Source organism: Netta rufina (genome assembly GCF_964035555.1).
Source record: "Netta rufina genome assembly, chromosome: 2".
NCBI classification, from domain to species: domain Eukaryota; kingdom Metazoa; phylum Chordata; class Aves; order Anseriformes; family Anatidae; genus Netta; species Netta rufina.
The window spans coordinates 81,243,691-81,262,240 of NC_140124.1; the positions used below are offsets into that span (position 1 = coordinate 81,243,691).

The 18,550-nt window shown below is 45.9% G+C and overlaps 2 protein-coding genes across 3 annotated transcripts in view; one reads left to right on the forward strand and one right to left on the reverse strand.

Annotated features, from left to right (window-relative positions):
* Positions 1–220: 220 nt before the first annotated feature.
* On the forward strand, positions 221–4,529 carry PSMG4 (proteasome assembly chaperone 4; the record flags this gene model as incomplete). The annotated part of the gene is made up of 3 exons (XM_084282862.1): positions 221–424; positions 513–588; positions 4,326–4,529. 3 exons carry the CDS (start codon positions 221–223, stop codon positions 4,445–4,447), a joined length of 402 nt encoding a protein of 133 aa, XP_084138988.1. The 3' UTR covers positions 4,448–4,529.
* A 1,463-nt stretch (positions 4,530–5,992) lies between these two features.
* The window catches only part of SLC22A23 (solute carrier family 22 member 23), a 98,402-nt gene continuing 85,844 nt past the window's right edge, over positions 5,993–18,550 (reverse strand). For both annotated transcript variants that reach the window (XM_084282471.1, XM_084282472.1), the window contains 4 exons: positions 18,241–18,473; positions 15,484–15,516; positions 14,556–14,679; positions 5,993–10,352 (listed from right to left, as the gene is read on the reverse strand). In XM_084282471.1, the coding sequence (XP_084138597.1) occupies positions 9,995–10,352; positions 14,556–14,679; positions 15,484–15,516; positions 18,241–18,473 (748 nt within the window). In that variant the 3' untranslated portion in view covers positions 5,993–9,994. The remainder of the gene's footprint in view (positions 10,353–14,555; positions 14,680–15,483; positions 15,517–18,240; positions 18,474–18,550) is intronic.

Here is an 18,550-nt window from a genome sequence, read left to right on the forward strand (position 1 = left end):
GGGATGCTTTTTACTTTATTTATTTATATTTTGTTTATTTATTTATTATTCCTGGTGCTTTGATGCGAGGCCTTAGCGTTCAGGAAGGGAAATTTGGCTGTCTTGGGGCCTGAGCCAGAGCCGGGGCCGTCCCGAGGGCGGCGCTCAGCCGGTGCCCGCCCTCCCCGTGTGCGCCGTGCGGGGCGGGCGCTGCTGGGCAGGGCCTGCGGGCTCCGTGCGGATGGAGGAAGGGAAGGAAGGGAAGGAAGGGAAGGAGGAGGCGGTGGCGATGGTGGGGAGCGGCATCGTCCTGCACGACTTCAGCGGCCGGCTGGGCGAGCAGCGGGTGCACTTCCACGCCATGCGGCTGCGGGACTCGCTCTTCCTCTGGGTGGGCGCCGCGCCCGCCTTAGCCAGCCTGGCCGTGGCCATGTGCAGCCCCCGGGTGAGCATCCCTGTCCCCATCCCTGTCCCTGTCCCTGTCCCCATCCCCGGTGGGGACAGCCCTCGCCAGCCGTGTGCTCTGCCCGCAGGACGGCGTGCCCGTGTCCACATCGCTGCTCGGGGACCCCTCGGACACCGCCTCCGCCTGCCTGGCGCAGCGCCTGGGTACGTGGGGGTGGGCGAAGGGGCTGGGGAGCCCCAAAAGCATCGTGCCTGGGGACACCCGGGCTCCTCGGGGTTGTTTTTGGGGTGTGGGGGGCGTGCTTCTCGTGTTGCAGCTGAAGGAGCCGGGTAAGTCTTCCTCCTGATCCGGATCTTCAGTGCAGGCGGCGTGTCAGCAGGCTGCGTCCTCAGGCGGCTTCATGAGCCTACACCACTTTCTCCTCGGCCACCCCTGCATACATCAGAAAGGGTTGCTCAACAAGAAACACAGCACTAACGCCCCTTCCTCATCCTGATATCTTCTGGCAGGCACCGTAGCAGGCTGCTGGCAGCGCTGTCTCTCACCAGATTCAATCATTTCCACTTTAAAAACTCCGCGGGGTACTGTGCAACATCATTTCTTTACGTGCAGCCATTGCGTTAGCCCTAAGACCTCAGCTAGCAAGAATGTAGTCAGACACTGCTATCATCGGATAACGTGTTACAGTTTTATTTCACTTTCCCTTTGCCCTCCTGCTTGTACAGACTCGTTTCTTGCAGGTCATGCTCTGAGATTTGTGCAGCTAACACCTCAGCTGTGCAGGTGGTTTCCACCTGCTCCTGCATTATTGGCACTAGCAAAAGGTTCATTTCAGATTTCAGAGCTAGAATTTGTGATTGCCATGTCTTGTTAGTTCTCTCAGTATTTTTAGGATGGGTCACATTTCCCATTTCTGCACCCGCTAACCTCTTAGTTGCAGTTTTCCTTGCTAGTCAGTCCCATTTTTGTTCTTTATAGATCCTGTTGTTACCCATTCTCTTCTGCTTAGGGCGTACTATATTGAGGAGGGCCTGTAGGCCTTTTCCACTTTTGGTTGGAAAGTTGATAACACTTCTGGCTTTGACTAATCACATACTTCCTCTTCACATTTGCTAATTTTGAGAAGAGAATTGAATCTTTCTGATTCATGCACCTTAGTTTTTAGGCTTCCATCCAGCAATTTAATGTAGGCCAAGTCAGCTCATGGTCACTTAGGCCACAATTATTTTCCCCAAACCACTGCAAGATCCTCACTAAGCACCTCTGTATCTTCTTTGTTTCACGAAGTGTGTGGTAAAGAAATCTGTGTTCTGCCTTGAATAGAAATACCAGGCTCGGCATTTACTGCTGTTTAGCTTTCCTCCGGGAAATTAAGTCCTCAGTACTCCCACAACTGCTGTAATAACAGAGATCACTGTTCACAGCCAAATCTGGCCCATAGCTGTGTTTCTGAGGTAGCCTTTTTAACCACCCTGCCATGTGGTAACCTTCAGGCAGGCAATAGCTTTTTTTTTTTTCTTTCTTCTCTCCATGCTGTCACCATTTTTTTCTGTGCTGCTTCCATTCTGCTCTTGGCAGGCACTGATTTAAGTAGCACACAATGCCACCTGGAGGCAAGTATTATTATTTCTTGTGCTTTCCAGTTACATTCTATCACCTGCATTTTGTTTCTGCAGTGCCAGGTTTCTGTCCCTGGAGCAGGAGTTTCAGTGCTTCTGTGTATCAGTGTATGCGCATCCGCCCCTTATTTTCTTTGTAGTCTGATAGGGTTCCTATTCAGAACAGCTGTAGTTAGTGTATTGTCTCTCTCTCTTCCCAAATTTCCTCTTTTATTTATTTTCCTCACTGCTGAAGGGACACTCACTGTGTTCCTGTTCCTCTTTCTACCCCTTTCTGTCTGTATCAGGTGCAGGGACTGTTTCCCACCACCCTGCTTGCTCTAGCATGAGGTGTATTTACCTAGTTGAGAAACCTAAATCCTAATTATTTCCCGGGGGGGTTGAGAAATCCACTTCTAGACAAAGCCTTGTGCATTTAGTGCCCCGTTTGTGCCTCCCTTATCTGCACGTCCTGAAATCACAGAGCTTCCAGCCAGTGATTGCTGACTAGTGCCATGTCCTCATCTTCCCTCTGTAGGGGCTGGCAAGGTCTAGGTGGACATCACCTCAACCTCTTCTTTGAGTCTTTCCCACCCAGGCACAGTTGTCTCCAACATGGCACAAAGGGTCTATAAACTTATGCCAGATTCTTCCTCCTCAAGCTTGGATGTGGGTCTTTGCTCCTTCCATCACTTCATAGCAGTGAGTCTGTGCTGCTGTGGTGCCTTTGGACACTCAGTGTCCCAGACAGGGAGCTGCTGAGGAAGCTTGATCTCCGAGACTGAGTCGGATCTTATGCAAACATAATCAAGAAGCTGAGTTTTGACACTGCAGCGTATGCTGCAGGCTTGTTAAGAGAGAATAATGGTATTAATTAGTTCAGAATTAACACGGCACTTAGGGTATAATGATGAAGCACTAGTGCTTACAAAACATGCTGCTTTGTACCACAAAATCTGGTGCCAAGCACTAATTTTTTGCTATCGTGGCAACGTGTTGCATTACATTAACATTTCGTAGTGCCAAGTCTTGAAAGGCAAATGAGTCCTTGAGTTTCAGAAGCAGGTCACTGGGGTTTCCTCTATGTACTAAGCTGGAAAGCTGGTAGCCTGTTAGAACAGAAAATGGTAATAAATCGATTTGTGCCATTAAAATACCTCAAAGGAGTAGTTCAACTGTACTTTCTCTGTATATATAATAATTGCATATTATATGTATTGTAAATATACATACAGGTTTTCTGAAGCTAGCTTTCCAGTTTAAAAAGAATGGAGATATTACACATTCTGGTGTCTTTATTTCCAATTTTTAAATTCAGATGATGTTTCTGAATATTCATCAGTACAGCCTGATTTCTCTTTGAGACTGTCAGCTCCCAGTTTATTCCCTGCCAGGAGTATCTTGTGACCCAAATAGCATTTTTGCCTCTTATTTTGCCCATCTCACTTTAAACCTAGTGCTTACCTCTCTCCTATGGTGAGAAACTCTTCACAAAGTTTATTTTTTTGCAGTGTATTAAAAGAGCTCCAAAACAGATATATTGTAATGGTAAAATCTGAGTAAGGATTCCATTTTACTTATAAAATGCTTCTTTATGTTACCTATTTCACTCTGATAATTAAGTCTTCCTGCCCCAGTGGACATTGTTTTTGTCATTGTTAATTAGTTCTGTCATGGAAGACAGCTCTTGATTTTATATTACCTCTCTCTAGGTAGTTACCAGTACAGTAGCCTGGAAATTCTGATTAGTTTTGTGATGTCCAAAATGCTCTCTGGCATCCTGGAGTGTTCACAGACACTGGATAAATAAAGGTTACAGGAAACACAATAATTGACAGGAGGCTCAGACAAAAGCGATGCACACTTCCAGGGGCCTTTTTAGGGGGTTCATAATAAAACAAACAAACAAACTTTAATGGTGGCCTGATCGCTTTCCTGTTGACTTTCCCTATTTTTCATAGCACTGACTTCCTAATGTATAAACCAAATTTCAGTGATGAGATTTAGGTAGTCTGTTGTTTCACTTAAACTGTACTATAATTTAAGAATTGTCCAAAATCCATGAAAGTCACTGGGAGTTTTTCCAGTGACTAGTAGCATTTGCATCAGCTCAAAATCTAGTTCATAGTCACCATGCCTACATTGCTCACTTCAGTGACATGCATGGCTTATATTGCCCAACATGCCAATGCTTGGGTGCTTGTTCTGCTGTTCGTTTATTGCTGGGTCCATCATGGGAGGAGTGGAGATGGCATAAAAATCTGTATGATGGGCTTTTTGAATACTTTCATCACTTTTATGTAAGAGCAAACTGTACCTGAATACTCTGTTTTGTGTTTTAGCCAGGAAGACCAAAAAACAGATATTTGTCAGCTACAATCTTCAAAACACAGACAGCAATTTCACCTTACTCATAGAAAACAGGATCAAAGAAGAAATGACAGCGTTTCCCGAGAAGTTCTGACTTTGCATCATTGTACAATAACTTAAGGTTTTGTTTCAGAATAAGTGAGTGCACTTTTCACACTGACATTTAGTATACTTACTTTGTGTTGCTTTGATTGAATTTGCATTTGTTATTAAATGTAGCTGGACCTAAATACAGCTGAACCTGGAATTCTTTTTTTTCCAAACTTACTACTCTGTTAAATGGGCCAGAAACATGCTGCCACGCAATAACATCATCATAGAAGTGCATGCAGTGTCTGGCCTTCCTGCAGTGAAATCAGTGGGAAATCAGTGCCAAATTCCAGCAGTACAATTGATTCACCACACAGTAGTATTGAACACAGTACAGCAGCTTTTACTTGTTCAGATGAAAACCTATGAGGGTAACAGAGAGCATTGTCTTTTGCTTCAGAGGAGAACAATGCCATTAGTAGGAATGCTGAGTATTAGAAATGGAACCATGTGGCTTGTGTATTGAATAGCTGTAACATAAAATGATCCTTGCCTTGCTCTATCATTTTAGTTACCAGTGGTTGTAATAGTGCTAAACACTGGATTTCCTTCCATCTCTTGGACACTGGGAACACTGGCAGGTTTTCACAAAGGGTTTTCTGTACAACAGCAAGGGCCTACATAGAAGAAAAATGCACAGCTTGACTTTTGGAGAAGCAGGTAAGACTGTTGGGCTGCTAGAAAACTATGGGGTGTATAAGTTGAACATACCCGTTAGAACAATCAGAGCAATCAGTTCCAACACTACAAAGCAGCCTGTTGCTACAGCTCTAGACTGGCTTTTGGGTAGGATATCCTTTCAAAGGCAGATCCCTGTGCTACTTTTTCCAACAAAAATAGCAGCTAAAAACCAGCTATGCAAAAAAAACCAGCCAATAACAAAACTCAAACCCACCATAAAGCCAATGGCATAATGACCATTTGCAAGTAGCACCTGTTATTCCCAGTGGTTTGGAAGAATGCTGAGCACAGCAACTTGATAAGCAAATCAAGTTGTTTTTTTATTGCAAGCTGACTCAGCCAAGCTTCCAATACAGATGAAAAACAGTAACGCTGCTGCTGGGCCACCTCGTTGTAGACAACTGTCATAATCCCCTAGAGAAAAATGTTCTGCACTTACCTTCTTGTGGCCCTGTTAGCGCAATTAAAAACTGTAGCTGAAGGTTGCTGGTGCATGACCCCAGATCACAGCCAGTCTCTTGCTGTCTCTGAATGGGTTTTGACCATCCATGGCTGTACACTTACCATCAACATTGCGGATTTGACATGGGAGCACTGGGCCCTTTCTTACCTGGTAGGCACAGCTGACAATGCAAGTAGCACAAAGCAGCTGGTGAAGGAGATCTTAATTTATACAGCCCAGGAAGTAGAGTCAACTGTTCTTCCGTAACTGAATGTAAAGGATAATTAGTTGCAAATCAGTGTGTTGATTTAATTAGCCCGATTAAAAATCAGTTCGTTCTATTTTAGAGGAGCGTAGGACTTTGTTGAGGGCTCACCAAAAATCACGGTGTGGGAGACAGACCAAGGAAAACAAACTGATGGGACAACATCTTTTTATTCTGTACATTTACATACAAAGTTTCTCAGTAGGTACAACAGATGTAACATCATGCAGACATTTAGCTTTTAAGACTGTTTTCAGTACTCAATTTAAGCTTGTGCTATGAGGAAGCACCACCAGACTATTCATGTTCAAAACATACAGTAATACGATTCTTTAAAACTTCATCGGAAACCGAAATGGGGAGGGAACTCTCACCCACTAGACATTACACACTGTTACTCCTTTCCCAAAACGTTTTACACAATACATTTAAAATGAGGTTTGTCATTTTTCTTTTTTTAAAAAAAAAAAAAAACTTACAGTGGGGAAGATCATCCCACACTTAATAGCGTTGTCTTATGTGCCAGCTACAGGCGCAACTTGACTTGACATTCACAGAGTTCGTTTAATGGCACTTCTGCTTCCAATTTGGTGACCTTTAGTGTTTGGCTCCAGGAAGTGGCAACAGTTAAGCAAAATACTTCCATGAAAAAAACAAAACAAAACAAAAAACAAACAAACACAAAACCAAACAAACAAACCACACAAAAAAGCAGGCTCACCAAAACTGCAAGGTAAATCAGACAGAACCCTTTTGGAGTTGCCACAAAACACCCCCAAACGCACGACAGCTTTCCCCACACTGTCGCTATCTGTTTGTAGTGTGTCTGGCAACAAAAGCATCACGGAAATCTTAAAAGGAAAGAAAACCAGATCAAGCATAATGTCACTTTCACACTTTTGTTTGAAGTAACAAAGAAGGAAGAAAGCCCTTAAATGCTAAACCAAAAGAGAGAGAGAAAAAAAATCCACAGATGGACTTAAGAGGTTACCGAAGGTTCACAGAAAAAGACCAACAGGGACAGGACCGCTCTGAGGGCTTCCTCTGCTGTGGTGGCCAGGAACGGCCGTCGGAGGAAAGCAGTTCCCAGCGATGGCTACAGAGGAGAGCAGATGGAGGAGCCGATGGGCTGGCTGGTGTGCGGAGCACCGTCCCGACGCAGAGCACGGTGAGCAGCCAGGCATTTCATTTCTGCCCTGCTGCCACTCTGAGCGCCTGCCCCCTCCTCAGAGAGCTCTCCCACACTTCAAAGCTTTTCAGCTGTGCGTGTGTGTACAAACAAACAATAAAAACAACATAAGGAAACAGTTAATTCAACGTTTCAGCATGATAAGCTACTGATTTTATGTTTTATTGTCATGACAGAGGCGGAGGGCCAGACCGGTGTGAGAAGTTGGAGCTCCCCACATTGCAGGAGATCAGTACCTGGTTTCAGACCAAAAAACAAGCAGCAAATCAAGTCAATTTCATAAGAAATTATTAAAAAAAAAAAACAAAACAAAACAAAAAAAGTGTTCCTGTCACCTAGTGTGTTTATTACACAAACGCTGATATGTTTAAACAACCATTCTCTTCCCTGGGCCCGCCTGTCATCGGAGAGCAAACACCAGAATAGGAAACGATAAAGCGCTGTGGACAACAGCACACCGGGACCGCTAGCCCTGCTGGAAGCAGCCAGTTCAGTAGGCTTGTGAAGGGGCCACTAGAGCCATGCTGCAGCTTGAGTGCACACTCACAGAGACCTTTTCCTCCTCCGTTAAGACCTGTTCTGCTCCGCCCGTTTTCCTTGTGAACCCTCCTTCTTTTTTTCCCCCCCAGTGTGTGTGGCTTGCCACAAGCATCTGACATCAAAGGCAAAAGGTGTTGCATGGATTTGGCACGTGGATACTGCGTGGACTTGAAAGGCCTTGTTTGTTTGGTTTTTTGTTTTTTGTTTTCTTGGGTGAGCACGGATCACGGAAGTCTCAGCACAGAACAGAAAGAGGGAAATGGCCGCTCTCAAGCTGGGCAATAAAACCGAAGCGTAACAAGCAAGCCTAGCAAAGGTGAAAAAACAGTAGGGTAACTTTGGGCAAAATTACCATCAACTGGTCCAGTGTTTCTTACCGGGCTCGGGAAGAACCCAAATGTCCACATCCTCTGTATAAAAATTAGCAGCTTTAGGACAACATCGCTATCCCGACCACAACAGTCTCTGTCGCTTCTGCAGGTCTACCTGTCCTCCTGTGCTCGGCACCGTCTGAGACGTGCTACGGACCTCAGCACCCGCCCAGGAGCATCTCTCTGATTTACTGGGGACTGTAAGAGGACATTGGCAGCCTAACGGAGGATGGAAATTGTTAGGTACAGTAGTTAGTAGACAATATATATATACAGCAAAGGAGGAAGGGGCAGGGCAGGCAGAGGAGGAAAGTGCAGATGAGCGCTTCCCATGCTTGTGAACGAAAGATTTACATCAAACATAGTGGCAATCATATGGGCACGCAATACAACATTGACATCCTGCTGCTCGGTTTGTTCAAATGTCCGCACTACTGAGCAATCACAAATGGATGGCCTGAGTGAAAAAGGAAAAGAGGGAGGGAGGGGAGGGAGGTTAACTACAATGCAAGAAAGCTGTTTGTTTACAAAGCCCTTGCATTGAACAAGATCCTCACAGTCATCACACGGTGAGAACCGAAAGCCGATGGCCAAAGCAAAAAAGCTGGTTTGGGGACTGGAGGAGAGAAGTGGCCGTTATCAAAGTACCATCTGTACAACACGACAAATTGGATGTTCGTTTTGCTTCTCATAGAGTGGCATCAATCCAATTTAACTTTTTTCTTTCTTTTTTTTTTTTTTTTTTTAACTGAAAGAAAATCCTACAAGAGCAGCTGGGGAAGGAGGGCAATACAGGTGAGTTCACCGTGTATTCTTGGGTCAGAACCAGAAACCATCCCTAAAAGACCCAAGACGGCCAACAACAAACCTTAAATCATTACTCACAGGTTATCAATTCATTCCTTTCAGACAGTCACTTAAAAATTTTGTCCGCTTAAATAGGTAACAAAAACTCTGGTTCTAAAAACAGGCAGGGCAACGCCAGGATGCTCATTTCCCAGGAGAGGGACTCCTAGCTGTGCTGCCTTCAGAAATAAGAAGTACAGACCATAGCCAATGCTCTTTACTTTTTGTCCCTGCTGGTTTATGCTCTTCTCCTGGAGCTGTCAGTCACAGACTCTAGACCTCCTGGTAATTAAAGCCACTCTCGTCAAAATTAATTTTTGCATCATTGGTCAAATCATTTCACTTACACGATCTACATTAGTATTAAACACCAGCAGGAAGAGTCTAAAATGTATTAATGGAATCTTAAAACGCATAAGGCTGATTCTCATTGAAAAATCAGCCTGTTTGGGTAGGATTTTCTTCACTGCATTTGATGAGGAAAAGAAAATTAACTTTTAAATGCATATGGGCTATAAGAAGAAACATAATCTGCCTAAAATGCAGTCAGAGTTTGAGTCATAACAGGTTTTGCTTTGATTCTTTTGTTGTTTTTTTTTGGTGTATACAAACACAGCAGGCAACCTGGGCGCTTGGACTTTCTAGACAGGCAGAACAACATTGCACAAGTCTAAATATCAGTCAATTCAACTTTGCAGTGATACCTCCTTCCTTTAAAGAAACACAAAAAGGAAACAAAAAAAAACAACTCCCCCCCCCACGGTTTCTTTCTTGGAATGGCTGCACCTCTTATAATAAGATGGCTTCGTTTTTGTGATCTATGAAAGGAAAAGGAAATAAAGTGCTTCTTGAGAACAAATCAAAATAAATATATGTATTTAATGGCAGGAAAAAAAAAGAGTTCTGAAGGGCTACCTCCAGCCAGGTCTTTTCTCAGATGAGTTATTTTCCCCCATAATTTTTTCAAGAGCAACCTGCACAACGGTTGACAATTCCTCCAAGTCGCTTTAGCAGCAGAGTTGAATTCTCCCAAGTTTGCGTCTGCTCCGTCACTGGTTTGTAAAACCTGTGCAAAACACCTTTGCCCAAAGGTCTGCTCTTCCTGCACAACAGCGTCAAACAAAATACCAAAGAAAAGAGGAGAAGGTAAAACAAAACAAAAGGGGAAAAAGAGAAAAAGAAAAAAAAAAAAAGGAGAAAATCCAACCCAGTTACAGTTACATAGGCTTCATCCCGTTGGCAGTGGTGTTCTCAGAGATGCCATCGCTCACAGCTGCCGAGTCGTGGAGGCCCGAGTAGTCCTTGAGTTCAGAGTTTGTCAGGAGCAGGGGCTGCTCCCCCTTCTTGTGCGGCAGGAGGGGCTGCCGGGTGTAGTGCTCCCCGTCCGGGATGTTCTCGGGCAGGTTCTGGTTCTTGCTCTCCGGCAGCAGCAGGATGCAGATGATGCAGATGAGCGTACAGCAGGCGAAGATGACATGGTGGAGGAAGTAGCCTTTCTGGTTGTGCAGCTCCATGATGGGGGCGGTCAGGCGGCCGAAGCCCGCGCTGGCCAGCACCAGCCCCAGCCCGCCTCCCCTGCAAACACAACGGAGGTGAGAGCCTGGCCTTGCGCTGGAAGAACACCCAAAAATGCCTTGGGACCCCAGGCTATCCTGTTTGGCAAGCAATTTTGGCACCTGGGCTCCGAAATCTCTGAGGCAAACCCGCTTTGCTCACGGCTTTCATGCTGGGCAATTGCCCTAGGAGGGAGTTTTTGCTGTTGCTTTGCTGTTGTAGATCATTACTGCCTGTGTGTGGAAAATAGCTGCACTCACACAAGCATCTCTTCACACCCATGTAATTGCACCCACGTAAGGAGAAGAGAAGCTGTAAGGTGTGAGTACATAGACAGCCCTCTGAAATATTCCCATTTCCATGTGTTCTCACATTCAGCAAGGGAAAACCAGATTTTGCTTAGCATCCAGCTTAGACGAGACACACCAAGAAGCGGTAAGTGCAGGAGTCAATTTTGGCTGCCTCTGAAATACCTGGCAGCAATTGCCAGCAGAGCCAGGAGATCAGACTGCACAGACCACTGCCTGGATCTGTTATACCAAACACTGAGCGCTGAAACATTTTCCCTGTAGGACATGTTGAAGCTGGAACCTCTCAACCCACTGATGTTGTACCAGCACACATCATTTTCAGAAAAAATAAAATAATAAAAAAAAATAAAGATAACGTAGCTAGTGGTTAGAATAGGAGAACAAGTCAAGGGTTTGAGGCTCCTGAGACCTCCTCTTGACTCACTGTAGGAGCTGAGGTAGGTCCCACACTTTGCTCTTGCTTTCCTTGTGTATTTGCATACTGCATCAAGGGGCAACAAAAAGGTTAACCCTGGTAAAATGCTTAAATTGTAAACAGGGAGCTTTATAAAAATATTCTTTAGGACACAAATGCTTGTTCATGAAGTGTAACGTGCCAGTATGTTGACATCATACATACAAACACACCAAAAAAATAAAAAAAAAGAGTAAAAACACATTCAAGCTTAAAGAAAAAAAAAACAAGTATGAGAATAACCTCTTCCCCCACCTCATCGCAGGAATGGAAAGGCTTGCACAGGCTGGATCCAGTGCTCTTTCCTGGCAGTGGGTTACACAAGCAGCCTCCCTCACATGCAGTGCCTTCCCTTCTTCTCTGATGCCTCTCCAAGCCCTGAGCACACGGGGCTGTCCTGGACTCAGTAAAGCACCTCTCGCAGATAACAGTGATTTCCCCCAACATTGCCAACGCCCTCATTAAATCCTCGCCAGCTTTCCGATGGCAATTTGGAAAGCCAGCTGAATGCAGCCCTTGTGTGACTGGCCTCCTTGCAGCTTCATTAATATGCTCACACGAGCGATCAGCAGGACTCGGCCCTGAAGCGCAGGAGACTGGCTCATTCACATCGGTGCTTGCTACGGCTAAATTGCATCTCCACAACCAAGGGGGACCCGAGGTGATTTTTGAAGGCAGCTGTGGAAGGACATCAAAGAAACTGGAAGGAAGCAGGGAAAAGGCAGCAACAAAGACGGCTCTGTCATTACGGGGCAAGCAGCTTCACGTTCCGAGGGGGGAAAAAAAGAGTTTTTCCACATCGTGTCAGTAATTAGAGCAGGCGTTACTTTAGCCACTGTTCTTGGAACCTGGCAGGAGAAGGACTGCAAATACACGGTGGTGTGCCTCCTGTATTTGACTGTACTGCAAATACTAGGGGATAAAAGAAGCTGGAAATAGCCAGAAGAGGGAAGCAGTGCTGCCACTAGGGAGCAGATGGAGCTCACGCTGCCTTCGCAGCAGCGACCAGGCAGCTCGGCAGCCGATGCTCTGTCCTGACGGGCCCAAGCCCAAAATGCTGCCCTCAGAAAGGCCACCCTGAGCGCTGGGGAGGGCTTCCTCTTGCTGACTGCTGCAGTGTCTTTCTCAATTATGACATCCTCTCTGATGTCTTTCACTTGAGCCAGGCTGCACCTACGAGGAGGGACTCAGCCTTCTCAGAGCTGCTTGGAGCAGAGCAATTTTAATCCTATTTTGGTGGGCCATTTGTGCACCTTGAGCAAACGGGTCACCACGTGGCATGGCTCAGAGTACCACCAAGCCTGAGAACCACTCGGGTTGGAGGAGGCTTTGGGAGAGGACCTGGTCCATCCCCCTGCACAGAACAGGGTCGATGCTGACCTCAGGCCCAGTTGCTTTGTCCTCTCAGTTCAACCACTTCTTAAAGTCAGTCCCTGAATCCTCCCTATGTTTTTTTCCCTGCCTTTTCCTGTGGGAACTTGTGGACCAGACCTCTTTTCAACTTGTCAGTAACCCAGCACGCAGAGGACAGGGAGGACACCACACTCTCCTCAGCCCGTTCCTACGTACCAGCTGTGCAACCCTCACTGTTGTTTTCATCAAGATTATTAGAGATGGATTACTAGAGCCATTTGGAGCTCAAATTTGATGTTTGGAAGACCCTGGTCAGGGAAACCTCAGAGGCAGCCCCAGTTCTCTCTACCTGTCTTTTCCCTTTGGCTCCTCAAGATTCAGCCAAAAAGCATAGTAGAGTGGTCTGAAACACCAAGGGGCACCAGAGGTGATACTTTGGAAAAAAAAAGGTGATGAGGGAGTGGCCATGGACCACCAAAACAAGAGACACAGACAGCTTAGCCACACCTCAGCCTGAGATGTGTTTATGAACTGTCCTGAGAGCCACCTCCTAATTACAGCCCTGAGGAGATGTTACCAAGAGGTTTTGCAGTGGCAGGACAGACCGCAAAACGCTGCAGAGTGTCATCATCCCTATTTATACATGGGGACCCTGAGGCACATCCAGCTATTGTCACTTGCCTGGTGTCACCCAGCAGACTCGGGGGAAGCAGAACTTCAGTTCCCAGCCAGGATTTTGTCCCCTTCCCTGTGACAACATTAGTGATTTAAGGAAAAAGCCTCCTAAGTTCACACTGCACATCTGACCCTGCTCGGCAGATTCTCTTCTGGTTGAGTCGGCCAATTCCTTATCTCTACGCCTTCCAGAGACAAGCAGAAAATTAAAGAGGCATAAAAAAGACCAAACTGACTGACACGCATGTAAGTAAATAGCTGTTAGTGTTTTGGGCTGCTGTGCAATCTCCACACCACTCACACTTTCCCTTCCCTGTAGAAATAATGTTATCTGTAAAACATTCACAAAGTCAGATAGCTTTGAAGAAAAGGCCATAGATCAAGGAGGCTGGCTGCATATCTGACAGTTCTGCTGTAATAGCTTTGCAAAGTTATTAAAAAAACATGTAATTGGGGGCAGAGGGGGGGAGCAAAAAATATCCTCTTCCCTCCGCTGTCTCTCCCTCCCACCCCTACGACCTACATTCCTACGAAATTCAATGGGAGTTAGGGTGGACTCCCGAATCGCTGTGGCATTGCTGAAAGCATAATCCAGAACACACAAGCACAGCCTTTGTGCTGTGAAAGATAACAGTGAATAAATAAAATGGTACAAAAACCAGACAACACCAAGACAGTTTATGGAAAGCTCTCCAGAGAAGATCATCCGCCTGGCTTCTGCTGTTGCCCAGCATGTAAGTGCTGCTCTTTACAAAAACTTCGAGCCTCTGGGTGCAAAGAGAAAAATGACAAAGAGCTAGAGTACAAGTCTGTAGTAAAGGCAAAACACACTGGTGCTGTAAGAGATGTGACGGCAGGTCCTCAGAGCACCTATACACACCAGCAGCATTTAAGACTGCACGTTGCAACACCTCCTGTCCACTGAGGCACTCCTATAGCTGCATTAGCTTACCCTGTGGAGGCAGGGAGCAGATTGCAGCCATGTCCTTCTCTGCACACTGATGTTAATTTATCTTCTAATACCAAGCTGTAAGCTTGCATGTACCGCTTGTACAAATCCAACAGGGCAAGCGAATGAACAAAACGGTTCAACTACATGATCTGGTTCATACAAGTACTTTAGCCCATACCACACTGAGAACAAATGCAATTCATGTGATGACTTGCCTGACAAAAATCACCATAATGGTGATTTTCGAAGTGGATCCATCTGAAACAAAGCCCCTCTGTCCTCAGCTAGGCACTTACTTATGCAGCCTGCCTGCGGTGACACCAGGTTAAGAAGTGGCCCAGAAATTGCCGTGTGGTCTCTAATTATGGGAGATCCCCCACCCCACACAATGTAAGTTACACAGCCAGATACTAAGACAATGAGTTCAATTTATTATCTTCCCTTTACGGGGGGGGGGGGGGGGGACTCTGATGTCTCACCTTATTACTGTCGGTGTGATTTCAGCACAGAAGAATACGCTGAGACTTCCAACAGCATGCGAAGAAAACATACCCACAATGGAAAACGCGGTAGAGAATTTGTCTTTGACGCTGTCACTCATACCTGTCAAGACAAGCATGTGCATGAAAAGTGAGAACGAGGCGAAATTGCCAAGAAAGAACAGAAGAAAACAGGTCTACGTTACTCATTCTACCTAAACAAGAAAAATTGAGTCACTTTTGTAACACTAATTTAAAACTGGTATTTATAAAATTCTTTCCCAAGCACCCAAGACACAAACATACATGAAAAAAATCATAATGTCATGCCCCAAAATGGCAGCGATCTCTGAATTACTTATGCTCAGCCACCGCAAAAAAGGTAAAACACAAGGGGAAAAAAAAAAAAAAAGAAACTGCACATCCTTGGGCAGCCTTTTAGGCACCAGACACTTCCCTCCCACATTTGACAGACAAGCAGAGGCAGGCGGCGTTCGTCGAGTTGCCAAATGTCTGGTACAGCTCGGTGGCTTGGGCACTGGAGAGGTTCACGGGACAAGCAGGGAGAGAAATAGAAGCGCTCCCATCTCCCTGATAACTTTCTGCAAATGGCGGGTCTGCAAACTCAGCTGCAAGCTTGGCAGCCTTAACCTGACAGCTTGGTCTGAGACGTGGGCTTTCTGAGAAAGCACTGCCCCACGTCTAATAACCACCCCTGGGGACTCTGCACCCTCTCCTCACATGCTGACACAACCAGGTTCATGCTGTGTGGAGAGGATGCTGCACCGAGAGACCGTGCATACACAAATACACCTCCTTATGAGTGGGGTCCTGAGGTGAGCTTTCCCCCTGCAGCCCTCTGTGGCAGCAGCCACACTCTGGGGCCTTTGGCCATGGTTTCAGATCTACCCGCGTTTGCAAACCATACCTGAGTCTGGAAGCTGACTGTACTTTCCAATCACTGTGTCCAAGACCACGGAAGTTAGAGTAAGACAAAAATAAGAGAGAAAGGGAGAGAAAACAAGAACACACAGTCATTATTTACGCAAAGGAAAAGGTACTCCCCGCATGCCTCCCCCAGCTCCCATGCACTCCTTTCTGTGACATGACCAGCCTGATGCGACGTGCTGTTTGCAGCCAGAGGACTGAATGCTAATGAGACGGTGATAATAAACGCAGAGGCATGGCATTTTTAAGGGACCCAGAATTACCGCTGGGCTTAACACAAAGGCCTCTTTGTTGTTAATGAAGGGGGAGAAGAGAAACTGCCCTCGTCCAGCAGCCCTGAGGGGATGGCCAACAGAGGCTGTGGTCTGAGAGCAAAACTCCCAGCATCAGCATCATGGTGGCAGTGGGAGACCTCCGCTGCTCCGTGCTGGAGCACTTTTCTCTCTCTCTCTCTCTTCCCCCTCCTTCTCCAATTCTGATTTCATTAGCATAATTTGGGTGTAATTAGCAAAAGTGAAACACGTACGAGGCTGTAACAGACTTCACGCTCAGCAGGGTCACTGCTTCTCTCCAAACATTGTCTAGCTCTTTTGAGGAAGAAGGGGGGTATGGTCTAGAGTAGGAGGAGACAAGCTGCTCTGAATCTAAAGGCTGCCTTTCCCTCCTCTTTTCACAAAGAAATGGGGGAAGGAGAGCAGGGACAGCCCACAGGAACAGGGCATTTGGAGATGCCCCATGCCAAGATAGCAGAAAGCACCTAGGGCCCACGACTGTTTCCAGATTGAGCACCTTTGCTCACAAAACTATCTAAACCCATCATGGAAAATGTTGTAGCAATTCTTACAGGGTGTTCCTCCTCACCATTTAGTTGTTGAAGAACTGAAAATTAATTTTATTGGCTCTGGTGTACTCAAAAAAACAAGATGACTTTGGTATAGTGACCCTGATGGACACCACCACCAGAACCTGGAGTTTTAGGACAACATGCACACGCAGCGTGCACCTCTATGTGAATTGTCACAGCTTTTCAAAGGGCTGGGCGTGAGATGGGGACGGGGGGCTTCTCTCCTCTTGGCTGGCACTGTTGGACATGGTAAATGTGCTCAAAGGAAATGTGAACATCTGTGCCAAGCTGGGAGCAAACACACGCAACTCTGGAGCTTCTTCAGCGTCCTGAAAGAGATTCCCTGTTCCCCCCTCCCACTTCCACAAATAGTGCATACACTAAAGGTTAACTTCGTAAACACGTTCAGGAAACATGGTCTGTAAATATAGGCAACATTTGCTGGCTCAGGGCTACCCTGCAGCATGCGGGAATGTAAAATTTTTTCCATCCTCAATGCAAAAGGCCTCTCTCATTAAAGCTCTGAAATCATTTCTAAACTTAGAAATGGAAAACAGCAACAACCAGTGTTCTGGTGTTTGTCTCGTATCCAGTTTGTCCAGGAGCACGTCTCTCAATCCCCTTCCCCTTCCTTGGGGTGAGGTTCCACAGGACAGGGATCCGCAGCTAAAAGTGTGACAGGCACATCTCACCTTCCCTCTGCTTCCACGCCTCTCTGACCCATCACACCCCATTTGCTCCATCTTAAGTTAACTCTTGGAAATATGATTTAAAAAAAAAAAAAAAAAAAAAAAAAAAAGGAAAGGGAACTTTTCTGTAACAGTTTTAATAGCTGAAGCAGCTCCAAGTGCCAGAGAAATGCCACAACCCCTGAAGGAGGGGGTGGGACACTCTTGCTTTTGGCAGAAACAACCTCTCTGAGAAGCTGTGTCACCTCATGAAATTGCATCTATACGTGAACATGGACCTTACATACACACCCCAGTAAAAGCAGGGTATCCCAGCTCTGTGTTTCCCTGCTACCTGTATATTTATTCTAAGTAGTGAGATGCTCAGAGCAATCAGAGGACACATACCCTTTGCTTTAACTTCTGCTTGTTTTAGAGGCTATTTGGGAAGCAAACTCAAGTGGGAAGGTTTTTCCTTCCCAACCCCTACTCAGCTCTTTCCCCAGAGGGTATTCCACTGAAAGAAGAGTATTTTTTTTGTTTGTTTTTACATGACAGAACTTAGAAGCAGCACCAACACTCAACGAGCTTCACCACTGGGACTCATCCAGAACACGATGATTCTTCTTAATGAATCTAAGGCAACAAGTGTTTGGGGAACCCTTCAAATGAATTCAGCTGCTTAAACTATGCAGGTGTACTTGTACTGGATGTCAAATCTGAGAAAGGGAATGGAATAATATTCTTTGGTCCCTTGTCTTCAGTTTTCTTTGTGACCCTTGCAACAAACCGAAGCTGCACAACATTTTCCATGAATTTCCATGAACATTTTCCGTGAATTCTCCAAGCGTGTTAAAATCTATTCTTGCCTCCCATAAGAAAAAAAAAAGGGGGAGGGGGGTGGCAACAAATTTTAATCCAAAACTTGATTCTCTTTTGATAGTGAATCATTCACTCTGAGAGAGCATAAACCTCTGTACCTTTCCTCCTGCAAGGAAGGATTTCTGTAGGGGCACCTAATGATGTTCTACTATAACTGATAAAGGGGGGACAAAATACGCCGTGACTGGCATTTCTGCTGTCATCTTCTACAGGATCATGTGGTACACAAACCAATCTCGTTCCCAGGCAGCTACTCTACCATGAACTTTTGTGATCATTTTATCCCTACACATCAAACTCAAGAGCCTTGTGCGGTCCTGAAGAGCTCCCGTCTCCAACTTACAGTTGAGAAGGCCCAGCTGCAGAAGTGATGCCAGAGCTGTCAGGATCATGAAGAGCAGGAGTCCTCCTCTCCTCCCCAAAAACCCAACCACGGGGCACATGGCCAGGCAGGATGCCAAGGCGATCCCTGCCATGGTATAGTAGTCCGCATAGAAGTTGTGGGTGATCGTCATCTTCGCCTCATGCCCCATCATGCTTTTTGCAAAACAGTGGTGTATGCCGTAACCAGTCAGCCTAGGGAAAGAGGAAAGGGCAAGAGGAAACTGCTGAAAAGGTTGACACATACTGCAACGTAGTTCAAGGTAGAAACA